The sequence below is a fragment of the Falco cherrug genome, chromosome 3 (assembly GCF_023634085.1).
Source record: "Falco cherrug isolate bFalChe1 chromosome 3, bFalChe1.pri, whole genome shotgun sequence".
NCBI lineage: Eukaryota > Metazoa > Chordata > Aves > Falconiformes > Falconidae > Falco > Falco cherrug.
Window position 1 is genome coordinate 21,818,691 of NC_073699.1, and position 18,769 is coordinate 21,837,459.

At 36.8% G+C, this 18,769-nt stretch overlaps 1 protein-coding gene across 1 annotated transcript in view; it reads left to right on the forward strand.

Annotated features, from left to right (window-relative positions):
* EIF3H (eukaryotic translation initiation factor 3 subunit H) overlaps positions 1 to 18,769 on the forward strand; it is an 88,957-nt gene that overhangs the window by 17,275 nt on the left and 52,913 nt on the right. Inside the window, exon 2 of the mRNA XM_055704654.1 lies at positions 5,791 to 5,947. Within this exon, the coding sequence (XP_055560629.1) occupies positions 5,791 to 5,947 (157 nt within the window). The remainder of the gene's footprint in view (positions 1 to 5,790; positions 5,948 to 18,769) is intronic.

Genomic DNA, 18,769 nt, shown 5'->3' on the forward strand with positions numbered 1-18,769 from the left:
AGGAAGAAAAGAGTAAATGTTTAGACATTGATCATGTCAGAATGGTAAAAAATTCAGCACTGTTGAGTAAGAGAATCTAGAAAAACTCAGAAATCTCTGCAGATGAGCTAGACTGCGTATTTAAGTGAATTCAGCATTTGATTGTCAGTAGAGTTTGTGATTTCTCGAGATTAGTGTAACGTGGAAAATTCAGTTTCACTTCTCATCCTCAGTTCACTTCATGCCACAGCTTTGTGTGGTGGCAGTCTTACACCATGAAGCTTCATATCCAACACCTAAAAGACTAGGGTATAAACCTGTTAATTTTGTGCTTTTGATACCTTACTGTCAGACTGTTTTCTAGAACATGTTTTTGTGGACTGCACTGGTTAAGTTGGAATTTCTTGTGTGTGCCTGTAAACATCTGTCTCCTTAGTCACCCAGAGCAGATTGTTACATGTATTAGACACATTTTCTTACCCTTAACCATTGCAGTGGTGTCTGTACTTCACTTCAGAGTTCCTTTTCTCCGGGCAGGAAAGTTGAGAGGCTTTGTTACTGTCTTAGCAAGCGGTGCTATAGCCAGGAGACAGATCAGTTCAGGGCAAGGTTTTGCCTCGTCAGCTTCTAGAACTTGTCCTTTTAAAGTGTAGGATAAGCACTTACCGGTAGCTTATGGGGGGAAAAACCCTCAAAAACCACCAACACTGCCCTCCCAGCCTGCATGTCACCACCCCGCCCCCCCCCCCCCCCCCCCCGAACAACAGACAAACAAACAAAAACAAAACAAAACAAAAAAACCCAAAACACATATCCCACCCACCCCCCATCTGGAACTCTTCAAGTTGGACATGTTTTGTTATATTTTGCTCTAGTTTTCTGTTTTGTTTTTTTTTTTTTTCCCTTCCCAAGTCTTTGTTTAAAAACAAAGGCATTCAGTGCTTACCTGAGTATTTCAGAGCTGTTTAATTAAATTTCATTTTTGCATACCTAATTGGATAAGTTTCAGCACAACGCAGGTTGTAGATTTGCTTTTAGTGTAGCGTGAGCTGGGGAAGCAGGCAAGACAACTAAATTAGTATAAAATTTGATATGTAAAATTTGGTATGTCATCATCTGGATATTACTAAACAGCTTAAGTAATGCTTTTTCCAGAGGTGATATATATGCATTTTATATGTATCAGGTAGATGTCTTGATTCTAGGCATCCTTGAGTTTAGCACAATTCAAACTCAATTGCATGAGTCATTGTTTGTAGTGATAGTTGAGATCTATCAGTTTACAAAACTACATCAACAGTTATCTCTTGGTCTTTGTCTACGCTAGGAGTTTAAGTAAAATTACTCATGCTGGAATGCTTAGATATAAAAGTTCTCTGTCTGCATTTTACAAATTCCTGTAGAGTCCATATGTGATACGGATGTATTCAAAGTATTTCAGATGCTATTAGCAGTAAGAGCTTTCAAGACTCTTTTGCCAAACTAAATATTGATCACTGTTTCACTAGTGTTAGGTATTGAGAGGACGTGGGGTTTGTGGCACCTTCCACATTTGATGCCCATGTCTCACTTATGGTGGGTTTGAAAACAGCTACATAACACAGTCTTATTTATACTGTCTCCCCATCCTCTCCCCAGATGCTGGCAATTGGTGCTGGCTGTGCCGACAGAGCTTTCTTGGGTGGGAAAAATTGCTGAGCATTGAAAAAGATTTAAATGCTTGATTTAAGACTGTAAATTGGCTCATTACATCATGTATCCAGTGGGTTACCAGAAGCTCTCTTGTTTGATATTGCATCTGTAAGACACAACACAGGTACTGGAAATCTGGTTTCAACGTCGTGACTTTCAGCCCTCTGGAACACAATCGTAAATGAATCTTCAGTGCTTTGATTTGCCGTTGTCTCTCTTTAGAGAAATACAGAAATGTGTGTCTTGGCATATTCATGACCCCAGGAATCTTCTCAGGACCTCCCAAAGGCTTATGATACTTCAGCTGGTGATTCATGTTATAGGTGTTTCTGTAATGAGATACAAACTTTTGAATTTAACAACTGTGATGTCAGGATGTAGCCAAAATTAAAAATTGGCATTATACTCTTACAGCTGAAATATATATCTTTGAAGATTTTTAATAGTTTCAGAATGGTTCTTTTTTGTAGTATGACTTCATTCTTAATGTTAGAGCAGTGCTTTGAAGATCTGAAGATTAGAAGCATGTTGAACTGCAAACTTTTTTTTTGTTAATTGAGGATTAACGGCCATTAAAATCTGTCAAGTGGCTACTCCAAGTGATTGAATTGCTTTGGTATTTTGAACACAAAATTTACAAGGCTGGGGGACCCGAGTTTTAGGAGTTATTTGTGTATCCTTTTCTAGAGTTTTTGTATACCTGAATATTTCTTATATCCTAATTCTATTTAATAAAACAAGCTGCATACCATTATTGGTTTGTGTGTTCAGACGTGTCAGAATTTAGAAATCTTAAGTTTGTTTGTTTTTTCGGGGTGTGTGTGTGGTTTTTTTTTTTTTTTTTTTTTTTTTTTTTTTAAAATTCGTCAAATTACTTGACCCATTTTCTACTTGAGTACATAGCCTTTCCTGGCTGGCCAACTGCATTACTTAAGTGAGTTGAAATGTGGTTTAGTTACTGTTAATTCCATGTAGCAATTGTACAGCAGTTAAGGGTCTAAGGGTATTTAAAAACAACTACAGTTTGTACAAAGGGGCACTATCTCTTATTAGATGAATAGGAGGATGGGAATTGTAAATAGTGTGTGGAAAGTGAATCAGCATTGGATGAAAGATGGGTTATACTGGTGTTCATTTAGCTTTCTTTGGGATATTTTTTTTCTATGTGATTTGGAAAAATTTATTTGTATTTCTCAGTGGGTTGTGTTAATATTTATATTAACACTTTATGACATTTATTATCAGACCAGTAAAACTATTCTGATTCTGTTCTGATGCTTCATAAACATAATGTCTTTTTTGGGAAATGTCTAGTACAAGTTAGTGCTTTGCTTTTTTGTTTTGGGTGTCTATGTCGTTTACTCAATATGAAGTATTGGTTTGTGCAGTCAAACAGGGAAATGTCATGGTATTGTCATTTGTATAGTGATCAGCTCTCCCTGCTGTACCTAGACTAGCAAACAAATGGAAAAGAGATTTTTAATGTTTGAAACTGATCTTGTTATCAGTAGAGAAACAGTTCTACTTTATGCTTGAAGGTCTGTTTTTAGTACTGAAACAAAAGCACCAGTGCACGTTTCCTTGTTGGTCGTATGGTAGTATTTTGGTGGCAGGTTTTTCAATCCAAGTTTAAGAGCCTGCTGTACTAAAGACTTGTGTCTTATGTGCTAAATAAAACTCTCCAGAACAAAGAACAAAAAGAAAACAAGAATCATGTGTCTTTGGATGCATTTCTCAGACTTGTCCATTTATCTTTTTAAAAATTATTTCAGTAGCTAATGTATTTTCCAGTGCAGTCATAAACCTGAACTTCTGCAGCTTGCTAACGGGTGTGAAATTGAGAATAGTGAGTTCATGACCTTCTCTGCTACCTTTCTCAGACTCTGTTAGAAAACAAACTTGCAGGTAGGCCTGAATTGGAGTCTGTATCTCCCTGGATAATATCTGCTGTAGTCTTCAGGCTGGAGGTTGAAATCTGCAGACTTGTATAATAACTTTGTTGTGTATTGGGGTATTTGGTTAGCATTTAAAAGTTTTGAACTCCTAGTTTTATCTCCCTGGAAAATCATCGATACTACATGACAGCCCATGTTTATTTCATTTGCAGCTGCTTTCTGTAAGCAATTGTAATCAGAAATGCTGCAATAAAATTGTCATCGTATCGCAAATGCTCCTGGAATGGAATCAAACAGGTGAACAGGAATTGCAGTGACAGGGAGAGCTGGTGGGTATAGAAAACTCAGGAGCAAATGAGGAGAAAAATACTGGAAAAGGTGAAGCTTACAAGATTGTGGAGATGTTGAGAATAGCTGCATAGTAGGCAGAGAGCATGCTGTGGTGTAATCTGTCTGGTTAGTTATGGATTCCTTGACCGTGGAGCTTATGGCAAATACATGATAAAGCTTAACTTTATGCTAAATGCAAGTTGAATGCTATTTATGTGCTGGCTCTCTGGTGGTAGACAGCTGTCTTCTGCATCCAGGTGATCTCAAACTGGTATTTGCTGTACTGTTTTCAGCCCTGTTAAATTCTCCTTCAGTGCTTGCTGATCTTAATTTCCTTACTGTTTTCCCATGAAATGAGATTTATATAACCGAAGTATCTATTTGTCAGTCTGCTCTGTAGACCTGTTCTAACAAATTGGATAAAAAGGTATGGCTTCAAAGGACTCGAGGGACAGATGTGAATGTATATTGGGGTGAAACAGTATCTGCCTGTGATTGAGAAGCTTCAATGCAAGTGTGTCTAGATGCAAGAGAAAGCACAAGTGAGTGATACTGTGAATAAACAAGGCAGCAGTGAGTGTTAGCCCTGTTTGGTACTTAGATCCAACTTGGATGAAAAATGTATTTGTTCTTCATTCCCTGCTCCATCCTTACCTTTCCAGCAGGCTGTATATGAGGCTTTTGTTTTCCCATTTAGCCCAAGAAGGCAATGTATTTGTAAAAAAATTCTTTTCTACTCTTCCCCACCCCCCCCCCTTCCATTTAACCTCTACTGTGCTGCTGTAATTCATTAATAGTGTGTTTACAACTGTGAGATAAAGTTCTGCTGAACAACCAAGGAGAAAGCTAGGGACAAATGTATGTTCCTGATGTATAAATATGACCTTAACTTTTTTTTCCTCCCCTGCAGAATGTTCACCAAAAACCAGTATTTGTACAGAATCTGTTCTTGGGGTGGTTGAACTGTAATCTATTGGATTAATCTGTTTGCCAGCAGGCACTGAAGTACTATTTCTTTAATGACAACACAGCCATTGGACATTTTCTAGTGTGTTTTTGCTGGGTGGATTAGGGTTTAGTGAAATAAACCCCACTTATGCTGGACGAAACGTAAGTTCTTTCAAGTCTGTGTTTGTAGGTAATGTCTTGTTCTGGTTCGTGTTGTTAAGTGTAAAATGTTATGTAGGTTTAAAGTGTTTCTTGCAAATGATTGACTATTTTTGAGGATTTTTTTCATACTGTTCCAATTTACAGTATCATCTCATGAGAATTATTCATTGTAGAGTTCAGATTTAGGGAAGGAAGTGAAAATTTTTAAAAACATGATGAGTAATTTTTGCTCCTCTTTCCTTTCTGTTATCATTCATTATTCTTAAGTAGCCTGTGACACACAGTTTACAAAATATAAATTAGACTATCATCTGAAGTAAAACTGCAATGAGATGTAATTTTGAAGGTTAATGCAACTGAAATTTTGTACCTTTCAAAAATTTTCTACCAGTTTCTGCTTAGTTACTTTCAAGGAATTTTGTTAGTTTCTTGTGCAGTGTTTCCCTCAGGAGAGAGCTTATTGCCCCTGTAAGATAGCTTTTAACAGTTATAGTAACAAGGTAAAGTAAAAAAGATCAATATTTCATTTTAGAAGGGTGTTTTAGAAAATTGGTTTAGAACTGCATTTTGACCATACATTTAATGGTCTTTTTTATTCTCTGGTAATGTTAGGATGGCTGCCTACTTTTCAACCCATATTAAAACTGCTGTTGTTAAAGCCAGTAGCTCACTTGGTTTGCAGCTCTAATTTATGCAGCACTTCAACCAATTTGAAATTCCAAATGTGTAATTTGAGGACAAAAAAACCCATTGCATGTTATGATTTTCTTGTTTTGTGTTCTAGGTTGTGTTAAAGATCATTAAACATTACCAAGAAGAAGGACAGGGGAATGAAGTGGTCCAAGGAGTGCTGCTGGGTCTTGTGGTGGATGACAGACTTGAAATCACAAATTGCTTCCCTTTCCCACAGCATACAGAAGATGACGCTGACTTTGATGAAGGTAATGTTTACTGTTTTGCAAAACTTTAGGTAAAAAAGAAAATCCATATGTGCAAAAAAAGAAGAATTTTTTTCCCAGTGACCAGAAGCTTGAATGTGATCAGAGAGTGTTTTCATTTGACTTGAGCTATCAGTGGATTACTTGCAATGGCATCCTGAATATCCAACTGAATGCCTGTCTGTATAAGGAAAGTTGTAGGGATAAATACTGTATTACATGGACACAGTTTAGAGTAAGACTGTCTACACAGGAAGTTACATTAGTTTCCAGTCTGTAAGTCATGTAGACTTTAAAGCTTTTTATTAAAATGGCTCTGTGTATAGTGTATGTGTGCATAATATATGTGTGTACGTAGTCAGGCATATAGATTGCCTCTGTCTGGGTTTATTTGTATGTGTTAAGTGCTCATTGAAAGCCTGGTGAGCAGAGCTTTGTAGCCTTAAGAGGATCTGGTTAACTTGAAATCTGGGTGATCTTTTTGCTTCTCCAGGTGACCTAGTAGTAGCATCAGTGGTTTCTGTCTTGGTGTTTCCTTGCTGGTCCTAGTGATTTTTTGTTATTGCCACTGTAAATCACCATAATTGGCTTGACACAGAATGATATAAAATCTTTAAAATAAACTTGAAGGGCTCACAGTTCTAGTCTTGGTAACACATATGTGTGTGTATTTAATGGTATTAGTGGAAACACTTCTTTATTAGGGCTTAAAGAGAGACAGTTTAACTTCAAGAGTAACTAAAGAGGCAATGCACTCAAAGTAGTTGGGGTCGGAACCTTGATTCTATCTAATTTTGGTAGTTTGGCTTGAGCAAGATTACTTAATCTTTAAATATAAACTGCTTTTTCTTGCCTATAATGAGATTAGGTATTATTAAATTTATCTTATTACAAAAGAATCATGGACCCTGCCTTTAAAAGAGAGATCATTTCAAGAATCCTTTGCAACTTGGTAATATTTTTTAGTTGTTTATTGCTTCTGTTGTGGGATTATACACTTTGCTGTATGGAAAAAAAAAAAGAAAGTGCAAAACACGAGGGACTCTAAATTGTGTTACATTAATATGGTGCTTGAGTCAGAACTATATTTTATTAAAGCCTAAAAGATGCTTTAAAGATTCCTTGTCTTCTAGAGCTCTTCAAAGCACTGGAGTAATCTAAATTTTTAATTGGAGCCCGTGCTTCAGTTTTTCCTGTAGAAAATGGCTGAACTATTTCCATGTAGCTGATAGGCAAACAAGGAGTGAAATACATTTCTTAGTTTCAGAGATTAATTAATCTCACTATATGATGATTAGCATGCTGATGCTGTAAGCCTGTGATCTGGTATGCAAGATTAAACTGTTCCTGCTTGGGAGAAACTCCATTCCAAGAAAGTGGTTTTTGTTGCTGGTCTGTCTTTTTCCTGTTTTAGAAAGTAGGCAGTAATCCTGGCAATAATTAAGGTGCAAAAGGTGATGCTTGTGGAGCTTCCCTCACCTGGATGCCTTAGCTTGTCAACCTTCTGTTCCCATGCTGCAGGCACAGACAGAAGAGCAAACTCTAGCTGGAGTGGAAAGTGAACCTGTTGCAGTGACGCTGATCCATGCCTCTAGCAGTGCCAGCGAATTTGCAGCCAGGTCAGGGGAGCTTGCCTGTGCTGAATCCTATAAACCAACCTCAAAAGCCATTTTGTGTTGGTTTTCATCTTTCCTAGCCTCTATGATGTGGGTCACAGAGAGGTTCTCCCTGTATTCTTCTCAGTGAAATACATTTAAATAGACTGAACCATTCAGGACGCGCACAGAGCTCACGTTCATTATGTGTCCCCTTTCCTTAGGGCCTGTTCAGCCCTCTGACCTATGTGGTAGAGGCTAGGGAAGATGAAACCCCAAATGAAATGGCTCTTGACGTTGCCAGCTTGAGCGTTACCTACCTTTTTAGCCTCTATATAGGGTTGTCTTCTGTCTTGCCAACGTGAAAAACAAAGTTTTATGAATACTCTTTGTTTGTTTTCCCTGGAGCTATGTTTCCCTATGCAAACGCCCTGCCAGATTTTCAAAAGATTTTTTTCTTCTAGATACAGATATTCCAGCAGAGAAATCTTTTGTTGTATGCCAGAACTTTAAAATGCAGGATGCTGAAACCCAAACCAAACAAGACACCTCCCTTCCCCCAAGACTTCTATGTTACATCAGTATCGTGACTGGCTTTATATATTTGAACAATTCAGGCCCAGAGATGCAGAAGTATGAGGGTCTTGGCACTTCAGTGCCTCCATCACCCAGAATGATACTTTACAATGTTATTCTGACTAAAGAGAACAATGTTATGTCTTTTCTTCTTCCTTAATTTGTATTTTATTTTGTAAAAATGCCCCGCCCCCCCCTTCCCCCCAGATTCTGGAATAGGAACAAGCCTATTGAGATACCAAGTTTCTGGGCCTGCGGAAAGCATTTTTTTGTGGACTGTGGTCACACTTGATCTTATGTTAAGGCAGGGATTGTTGACCAGGCTGAGGGGCCACCCTACCCCAGCTGCCCTTCTTCTGAGGGGAGGAAACGAGGAGCAACCATGGTGTGATTATGTGTTGGGAAACTCCTAACCTGCTATGCTGAGAATTGAATGAGTACACCTGTATCATTTTGCAGAAGTTCTAGGAACAGGTCACCTGAAAAATACTCATTTGCCTTGTGGTCTTGAGGTGATCATTGTTAAGAGACTTGAGCTAATGTACAGGAGGGTGATATTTGAGCAAACAAACTGTTGGATAATTGGCAAGACACATTTAAGCTAATATTTTCCTTTTTGAAACTGAAAAAATTAATATAAAACATGTTTTTGAGGGTGCTGAGAAAATATCCTTTATTTGAACTTGAAATAGATATGCATGTCATTTAAGAATTGGTTTTATAAAGATTTATTTCTAACTTGTAGCAACAACCATTTCTTCAGATATGCTTAGACATGCTTTTGTTACGGTGCCATTTTGTCTCTTGCTGCTAATTCCTGAGATAATTTTAACTTTTGACTGTTTGCTGCAACAGAATTCCTACAAAAATGAAATTTTTGATTTAAAAAACAACATACCCAAACTTGTTCTTTTAATGCAAGAACATTTTCCAGTGCCGTTTCAATTGGACTATTTCTAGAAAAATATAGAAAACATGAGAGGATATTTTGTTAGCTTCAAGTAATTCTTACTACAAATCTGGGAGGATTGTCTACCATTTATGAGTCCACAGGTGTTTTTCATCTTTGTTTCTCCTGCAGTGTTGTCTTCCTATGATTCTTTTTACAAAGTGTAATTTTTTGCTAAGATTTTCCTGTCAGGGAAGTCTTAAACACTTAGGTTGGCCTGCTGCAGCACAAGATCTTTGGAGGGGGTGGGAAGGTTCAGCTCAGCTCTCTGTTAGAAATCTGTAGCTGAAGTTTAGTTGATGATGTGTGAGCTAATGGAGGGAAAGTGCAGAACAGGGGTACGTTGTTGAGTCTTCAGCAAAAGAAGCTTCAATATGAATGTTTGATATTTTGGGGCTGCACTCTGGACTTCTGGTCAGGCGTTTACTTTTCAGGTAACTGTGTTTCCTTATTACTAGTGCACTTAAATCCTCATAGGTGTTGAAATTATTTCTCAAAACACAGATCTTTAAGAAGATTCTTCCTGTTGTCTACACATACAACCCCTATTCCTGTGGCCCCCATCCTCCACCTGATGGATTCAACTCATTTATGGAAAATCACATTTCTGCTGTAAGGATTTTTGGCTTAGGCACCTCTGTGAAATGATGCCATACCCCAGCTTGCCTTTGTGAGGGTAGTTTTTTGAGAATTACTTTCACTTTAGGGCACTTGCAAGCTTTTGTCTGAACATAGTTTTGCTTTCTTTCAGTTAAGGTTCAAAAAAAAGGTGTCATGCATGAGGTGTATTTTCTTGCTAAGAAATACATGTATTATTCTTGACTATAAATTTTATGTCTAAGTGACATGTTAGGTTCAATGCTTTGCACTTCATTGTTTTTATCTTCAGTGCTATTTATTGAGTAGCTATTCCCCCTGTTTAAAGGAAATTTATATTCCCTTCATGGAAAGCAACAGTTAAAAATGTAGTATACATCTTGTAATTCATTATAGCTCCTGTGAGACATTATTTTGAAATTTATATGCCTTTCATGGAAAGCAACAGTTAAAAATGTAGCATAAATCTTGTAATTCGGTATAGATCTTGTGAGACATTATTTTGATAAGGTATTTTGAAAGATTTTATTTCAACCTGATAGATTTTAGTACCTTACTTGCAAAGCTGAGATAATAAATTAAGTTCTGTGATAATTATGCCAATAGAAACTTCGAGGCAGTTATGTAATACATAACTGTATGTATACATGTATACATGAAAATAAGTTCTAGAAGGTTGTAGCTTTTTCTTCTTTTATAGCTATGCAGAGTTTCCATTAGATTCCTTCTGAAATGCTACAGATGAAAAGTGATGCTGCCTTCTCCTCTTGCCCTGCCCCTGATGATTTTTACTTTCTTACCTGATGATTAAAGATTCTAATACCTATATTTTTTTGTGCTGCAGGTTGTGTTTAGTTGTATCATCAGTCAGTAACAACTGGAAATAACATAGTACAGGATTTTCACAAAGACACAGTTTCCTTTAGTCTCAAATGAATGCAGCTGCATATGGAGAAATGTAGCTCCTATATAGTACTTTTTCAGGGTTCTAATTGGCCAGGGCTAGCAGCAATTCTTACTGCTGAGCCTTACCTCCAGTGTTGCATGTACAGCCACCCGTGATATGTGTTCCATGCAGAAGCAGAGTGCTTCAGGTAGCTGAAAAGAACATGCTGACAAAAGTTAATTTAAGATAAAGCAATGAACTAAATGTGTGCTTTTGAACTTTTGCCTGCTGCAGTGAGAATGCTGTATGTGTTGCTGTGTTGAGGCCCCTCCTGTTTTATTGGAGAACTTGTTCTTGAGGTTGCATTTCTTGAAGTAAAGCTTGTGGTCTGCTACACTGGTTTGATGTTACAGGGGCTTCAAGACCAAAATCACAGGATTTCGCTTTCCAGCATACTGGGTCTCAGTGCATAGGTATGGTGGTGTTTAGTGGACCATTTTGGCTTTTCAAAAAGCATCTTTATAAAGAAAGGCTACTGTCGTTTTTCTTCTTTTACCAAGTTAATAGTGTAGCACCACAAACAGCCTCGTTGAGTACAACTGGAGAGGTAGTATGAACCCCCGAGGTGCCTGAAACCCCTGTATGGTCAAACCATAATCTCCCAGACAGTATGTAGATAGCTATAAGGACCAAATGGACTCTGTGAAGGTTGATTTCTTGTGCTGGTATTGCTGTAGAAGTCCTCATATCATTAAATCACAACCCCCTAGGTGTGTTGATTGGCCTTTCTGTGAAGGCATCTGTCAAGGCTAAGTTTTGTCAGTTTCTCCTGTGAAAGCAACTTCCAGTTATAATACTAGCAGATTTAAAATGGGAATAACTCAAAGGTTTATCATTGTAGTCATATCTTTTATTTCTTTTATGTTGTTGCAGGACAGAACTTGAGCATGCTGTAACTGTTCTGAATAGGCAGATGCAGTTTTAGATGACAGATTTTTTTCCTTTTTTTTTTTTTTTTTTTGGTTTAGGTGTATTCTCCTTAGGTAGAAGGTGGCAAAAATAGAGAAGGTCATCTGTGTTGTCTTCTATTGTAAGAGAATGAAGTGCTTATGAAATGCACAAATCTAGTTACATGAAATTTTAGGTTTCATTTCACTAAGGACAGGAACAGATGACCCAAAAGCTCCTAAATCACAGCCCTGGTTCTGGCTCCAGTTGTAGTCCATTTATCTGAATTCCTCAACCGTGTTTTTCATAAGTTCCAATAGTAATTTAGGAAGAAAGCTATACTATGTAAATGTTGACTTTTCAATTACTAAGTGCTGGCAAAAGTCCATCAGGTTTGTGCATGCATTTATGAAGTTTCACTGTGTGCTCTGTGTAAAAAAGCATATTGAATTTTAAGTTGGATTTTTTTCATTATCATTTGGGTGTAAAGAACTCATGAACTAGTCTGTTGGCTTGGCAAGGATTAATTTATATAAGCAATTCAGATGGTTATGACAAAGGGTGGATGGTCAGTTGTTAAATACTCCAAATGGTCTAATCTAGTCTTCCGTATTTCAGTTTTTTTGGTGGGTTGCCAAAGCTGATACTGGAATATACTGGTTGACAGAGAGATTGGGTATTAGGTGTGCTTAATTGCAATGTGATAAGATGTATCACCTAATCAAGGTACTTTAATAAATCTTCTAATCACAACTGAGTTATTTTGTACTTTACCTGTCACTAGTGCGAGTTCTTGATTTGTTTCCTAAAAGGAGACTAATATTGACACAGCTTGCGTAATTGTAATGGTTCAGTGGAGTAGCAGGCATGCAGCATGTTAAATGCTTTGCATAAGTTTTCGTACTTTGCAGACTTATCTCTTCTGAAGGTGGTTGTCTTTATTGGGCAAAGAAGAAGAAATTCAGATATTATGGCTACTTTTTCAGTGCATAGCCTAAAATGCCGTGTAGGTGCGGATATGTGGACTTACCTGTATCAGATACAGCAGTTTACCGCAGAGTATGTTCTTGTAATAAAAAGTCCTAAGAAAAAGTGCTTTTAATTACCTTAAATACTCTTCCCCTTTCTCTGCTGTATGTGCGTGTATCTTCATCTCCATTTTAAAGCGCGCTCCGATCAGACTAGGGGCGGGCAGCAGCGTGAGAGCCGGCGGTCCCGGCGCAGCCCCCGTTAGAGGGCACTCGTGCCCAGCACACCGCCTCCAGGCTGGGCTGCTCTGAGCCAGGGAACCTGGGGCGCGCAGACAAAAGAGGGATAAAAATTATTTTCATCTGATAAGGTTCATACGGTCTTTTATACAAAAAGTGTTAAAAAGTGCATGGAATTAAATACAGCCTCTACTGACTCAAATGTCTCTGCGTTTCTTAAATCAGCCTAAATGTGCTGCATGTTCTAAGGAAGTACATAGATTGGTAGCATTTGATTCAGAGACTTTTGTGTGTGTATATGTATTCTAAGAGCAGAACAGGAGCTTTCTAGTTTTGCAGGTTCTCTTCTTCGCTTCCCAGTTCTACCACACGTAACTAAGAAAGAAGAGATAGCACTTGTGGTGGAACTTCCTAGGTTGTTTAAGTGGGTTTATACTACTGGACTGTGCAGACTTAAATGCATATAAACGATTGCTTCTCTGATAGTATTGCACAAAATGCCTGAAATGCTTTGTTTATTGCATTTCTGGATTTTCAAGTTGGTTTTTACTGTAGAGTCAATGCTTTAAAGTGGTAGGTAAACCCTTTTGTTCAATGTCTAATTTTGAATCAAAGGAGAGAAAACATTTTGCTCTTTAGAGCACCAGGCGTATTAAAGTTTTATTTAAATCCATTTCCATTAAAATTTTGTTGCAAAAAAGTTACTGTCATTTGCTTTTAAAAGGAGGGAAGTTATGCTATATTTTATCTCTCTCTCTTTTAAAAAAAACACTTTTATTTTAAGAAAACCTATTTCATGGCATTTTCCCTTGAATACTTTTAAACATAAAAACCTTATGGCTGTTAGATTCTGATAAATCCAGTCATAGTTTGTTTGATTTTTTTTTTTAATGTAATCCACTATTGCAATTGATATTGTTGTCATATCGAATAAACTCTCACACTTTACTAAAAATTATGCTTAAGAATAATCGTTTAGTAATCCTGAAAATGAAGTTAGAGAAGCATCTATTTTAAGTGATACTTTGCTGTATGTAACTCTTAGCAGCGTTAGAATGAGCTGGAAGATTGTATCCAGCTCAGTTTTGCATTTAACCATTTCACTATATGCAAGTTTTGAACTTGAAACCAGGAGATTTTTACTTCATAGTTTGTGTTCTATCTTAGCTGTATTTTTTATTAATAATCATTGTATGATCATTTGGTTTGCTATATGGATATTTCATATAGTTTTGTAACTTGCAGAAACTCATTAACTTTTATGTAATCAGTAATATGAAAGCCCAATTTATTTTACCTGCAATTTGGGTAAAATATTACAAGTGAACTATTCTGAATTTGATCTTTCTTGCTAAATGTCAGAGCTATGTCAGCTCGACGGCATAAAAGTGCACAGAAGATGATAACCAATTAAATAATAGAAATATATTCAGATGTTTAATATCTGTTCTTTGATTTCAGGCATTAGTCTGAATTTTATGCCTATATTGTAGTTCTGTGATAGTGATTTGGAAACATTAAACTTTACACTCGCTGTTTATTAGGGGATAGAAAATTTACAGGTTATTTACTCCGAGTAATCAAAAGTTCTTAAAATAATTTTTGATTAATTACAAAGAATCTGAAGGTTATTTGATTTTTACAAATCCATTTAGTGTAGTATTTGTTCATTTTTGGGAGTAGGAAAGGGCTCTGAAATAAGGAGATATTTTATATTCCCTCACACTTTAGATTGCACAGATGCAGATGACCTCATGTTTGTATTTTATAATTGATTTGTGAAATATTATGGTAAACAGTATCTAATGTGCTAGTTGCTATTAAAAGCAGAGACTCCTAAGTAATTCTTTTAGCTGTTCTGCTACAGATTAGTGTATGAAACGGTATTGCTGTGAACATATGGCAAAGATGAAACTTGCTGGCTCCCCCCCCCCCCCCAAAGATACGCTCTATCTTTTACTAAACATTTGAATTTTGCTGTACCAAAATTCAGGAAAAAAAAGTGTGGATATAACCATTTGTATTTTAAGGAAACAGAGTTTTTCAGACAATTGCTAGAATATATAATAGACATCCTGGTAGATCCTGTGTTCATCTTGCCCAGCTGAGGTAGGTGCTGCCTTGGGTGCCTAAAAGTCAGAAAAGCAGTAGCTTTAGGGTACCTCTGTGTTTGGAGCAAGTAAAGCTTCATCCAGAAGGAAATCTAGACCATGTAAAGATGATGATGATGTAAATTCTGCTAAACACTTTCTACTTCTTCATCTTTTATTATGGTTCTTCAGTCTTGGACAACGTGCTACAGGAGTGGACCTTTCCGTTGGACTGCCTGGATCACACTCTGTGCTTTTTTGCATGTCTTGTTTTGGTCTGTAGCATGTCCTTTCTTAAGAGACCAATTGCTTGTGGTCCCTGTGTTCCCCTGTAGCTTTGGCCAGATATTTTGACTATGCTCATTTGTTCCTTTGGTAACACTTCTCCCAGTGTGACTGGACCAAGAGAAAAGAGTGTTCTTTTAACACCTTCTTATTACCTCTTTCCATTCCCCCTCCTTTCCTTTTTTGCTAATGCAAGTATTTAGCCATTTCCTTCCCTGAAGAATGCTGCAATAAACTTGAGGGAGCTAAAGAAAAGCTCAGCAAAATGAACAAATCCCACGTGCTAATATTTCTTTTTTTGGGAGCCAAAATGAAGGAAATGCCAATAGTTCTATTGAAGAGCCATTCAAATCAATACATCTGTGTGAAAAATAATAAAAACTGATTAAAATAAGTAGTAGTAGTAAATTAAGAAGAATATTTTTGGTTCTTGTTTCTCACTGCATAATGTCTTACGGATTTCTCAACTCCATAATTGGAAAAACTATGTAGCATTATTCTCTTCTAGAAGAAAATGATACATGCTGAAAGTATAGAACACGTTAAACCCAAGTAATCCTTTTTTTTTTGTTTGTTTGTTTATTTTATTGATGGAAAGACAGAGACACGTTACTGGCCCAAAGTTCAGTACTGAATATTGAATTGCATACTTCAGTAACAGACTTGAAATCCATTTTGCTAACAGGAAACCTGCTGCAGCAGTGGAGTTGAAGGAATAAGAAATTGATTCACAAAGATTACTAAACAAAAGATTTTCTAGACAAACACTCGTCTTTGGTAGAAAAGAGAAAAAGTCCTTGGTAGAGGTGAAGTTTAGATCTATATTTTAGCATTATTTATTTGTGATTAATATATATTGTTAAATGCAGTGGTGCCATCAAAAATATATGTAGAAACTGAGAAAGCACAAACAGAGCAAATCTTGCATGTCACTGTAGTCTGGTAAGCCAGTGTATAGAAGCTTAATAACAGTAATATTTAAGAAAATAAAAACTTTAAAGCTTTGCTGAAGATGAGCAGGGTATGCATAGCTGCACATGTGATAGTGTATAGTAGCTTAAATTTATATAATTCTTTATCAGCTGTATCTACAAAATGTATTTATTGCAGATAAAGTTGTTCTCACCCATCTAACTTCAAGACTGTGTTTTGGTTTGTGGTGTGTTGGTTGAGAAGTTGCTGTAGTACGCAGCTTGTCTTTTGTTTTACTGTTTGCTGAATACACAGTTTGATTTCTTTTATTGGATTACATGCTTCAGTTCAGTGTAAATTCATGCAGTAGAAAAATACACATTAAAATAGATTGTTTACTCTTCAGTAAAATACTCATACGATTTTGTACATTTAGTGTGATAAATCCTCGATGCACATATTTATAGCCAACACGCAGCATTGTGGAGTTTTAGTCAATAATAGAAATGGAAAGATTTCTTAAAACTTTTTTAGAAGGCATGTTCTTTGTGTGATATATTTAGGTCATAAGGGACATCTGCTAAGGATAATTTTTTAACACTTGCTAACAATCCTAATATAATATGGCCTATTCATCAGTCATATTGTTCCTGACTTGGCTAGTGTAGATTTTAGTGATTCCCGATGTGCATCTCCTAATTGCTAGTTTCTTGCTGTTCTATCTTATTGTTTTGTAGGACAATGCATAAGCGGGCACAGAATAATCAAAATGGTTTCCCTGGCCATATTAGGCACCTAACAGAGATATATTTGCTGTGCAATGTGTGCATGGTTTTGCAAGTGGAAGTCTCATTGAAATAAAATAAATCTTAGTGGGGAAGTAATTCAAAATTTGAAGATGCTATTCAATACGTGTCTGTGTGAAAATATATATTGATATATGTGCATATACATATATATTTATATATGAAAAACTAATCTGTATGATGTATCTTGGAACTTTTATAGCATGCATTTATGCAGCAGAGAAATTAGAGGGTTGAGTTAGGGAGGCACTACAGTGAACATCAGGATTTTAGAGTTCTCGATAAAGTGCTAAATTGTGCTAGTTTTGTGCCTTTGGTTGGGAAAGAAAAGCTGGTTCAGAGATATTTGCAGTGTAACTGAGATCTAATCTTTCACATTCCCATGAACTCGGAATTTCACTCGGCTGTAAGGCGCTTGACTCCTAAAGAGGTGCACGGAATGTTCCTTGAACTAGCACATGTGAGGCAGGTAGTGAGATGGGCAATGCAAAGCTTCATTATTTGAGAGGAGAGAGGTTATGGTGGGTGTTAGGTTTTGATTTTGATAGTAGTGAAACAGGAAAACTGACCAGCTGAAGTCTGGCAAAATACTGAAAGGGGTGTTAGTGATTTGACTCCCACGTGTATATGGAAATAGACAACCCCCTCCCTGCCCCAGCATGTTCTTTTTTGTTTTTCCTTTTTAGCAGTTTGTATTGCTCCATACCGCGTTCTTGCTTACGTATAGAGTAATAGCTGTTTAATGTTTTAGGATAATCGTTCTAATCATTGAGTGTTTTATCTTAGTCCAGTTTGTGCAACTCTGAACTGTTTGTGATAGTGAAAGAAAAAAAAAAAGAGAAGTTGTAGCTTTTGCAGAAGGTTGGGGGAAGCTTTTTTATAGCTTACTCCAGGTGTTAAATCTTGTTCAAATCTAAGTCTTATCCCTCTGACCAATTTTGGGAAGAAACTTTTATTTGCTAGATTTGCTTGTCTCATTTTTACTCGGTTGTCTTAGCCAAGCACAATAGATGATCTTTAAAGTCCTGTGTAACTGCAAAACGTGAAATAGATTCTAACACACACCCCTACCCCCACCATTTTTTAAGTTGATTTTTAGATCTGCCCTAACAAAGTAGGTTTAGGGAAACCGGTTTGGGCTATTAAAGCAATACCAGTGATCAGGAATAAATCAGCTTATAGCTGCAAAGTCTGTTGTTGAGTACAGTTGAAAGACCATAGTCTGCACAAATGTTGATTTCATTCAGAGTTTAAATCTGTAGCAGTATAGCTTAATTGAAGTATTTTATTGGACCTGGTAGTTGTTCTCTACATTAAATAATGGAAAATATGATTCATCTATGCACTGTTGATTAAAAGCTTGGCAAAATTTTTATGTAAACTGCTTTACTTAAAGTGTACTTTCTGAAATGTACAGTTTAAACATAGAGCTGCTGATTTTCTGTGGCTGCAGCCTGGGAGAAAGGAATGAGGGAAGACCGTTTGAGAAGGAAACTGAAGACGCTGTTGTAAGGATGCAGTTTGGACACTGGGTGCCACTCCTGGTACACACTGAGGCTCAAAAGCTGTTTTCACACAGTGGAACAACAAGTATTCTTAAAAATGGAGGTCTTTGTTTCTGGGGAAATTCTGAAGATCTTCATCCCCTGAGCCTAATGGTTCTTCTAGTTGAAAAACATATTCCTGAGTCCTACAAAAAGTAACTACAGATACAAGGGCAGGTTGGTTTTTTTTGGGTTTTTTTTTTGGTTTTTTTTTTTTTAGATTATTTTACTTCTATTGAGGATGATTTTCTAGACTTGATGTGTTGCTCTCTAGTTACATAGCTCCCATCGTTTGCAAGAAAGACAAGGTTGCAGCACCAGGTATTCAGGAACTAGACCAAACATGGCAATTCTCCTCTGGAATAGGAAGAAGTAATTTCAAAACAAAAAAAAAGGAGTGAAAGGTCTCCCTGGAAATACATCTTTTTT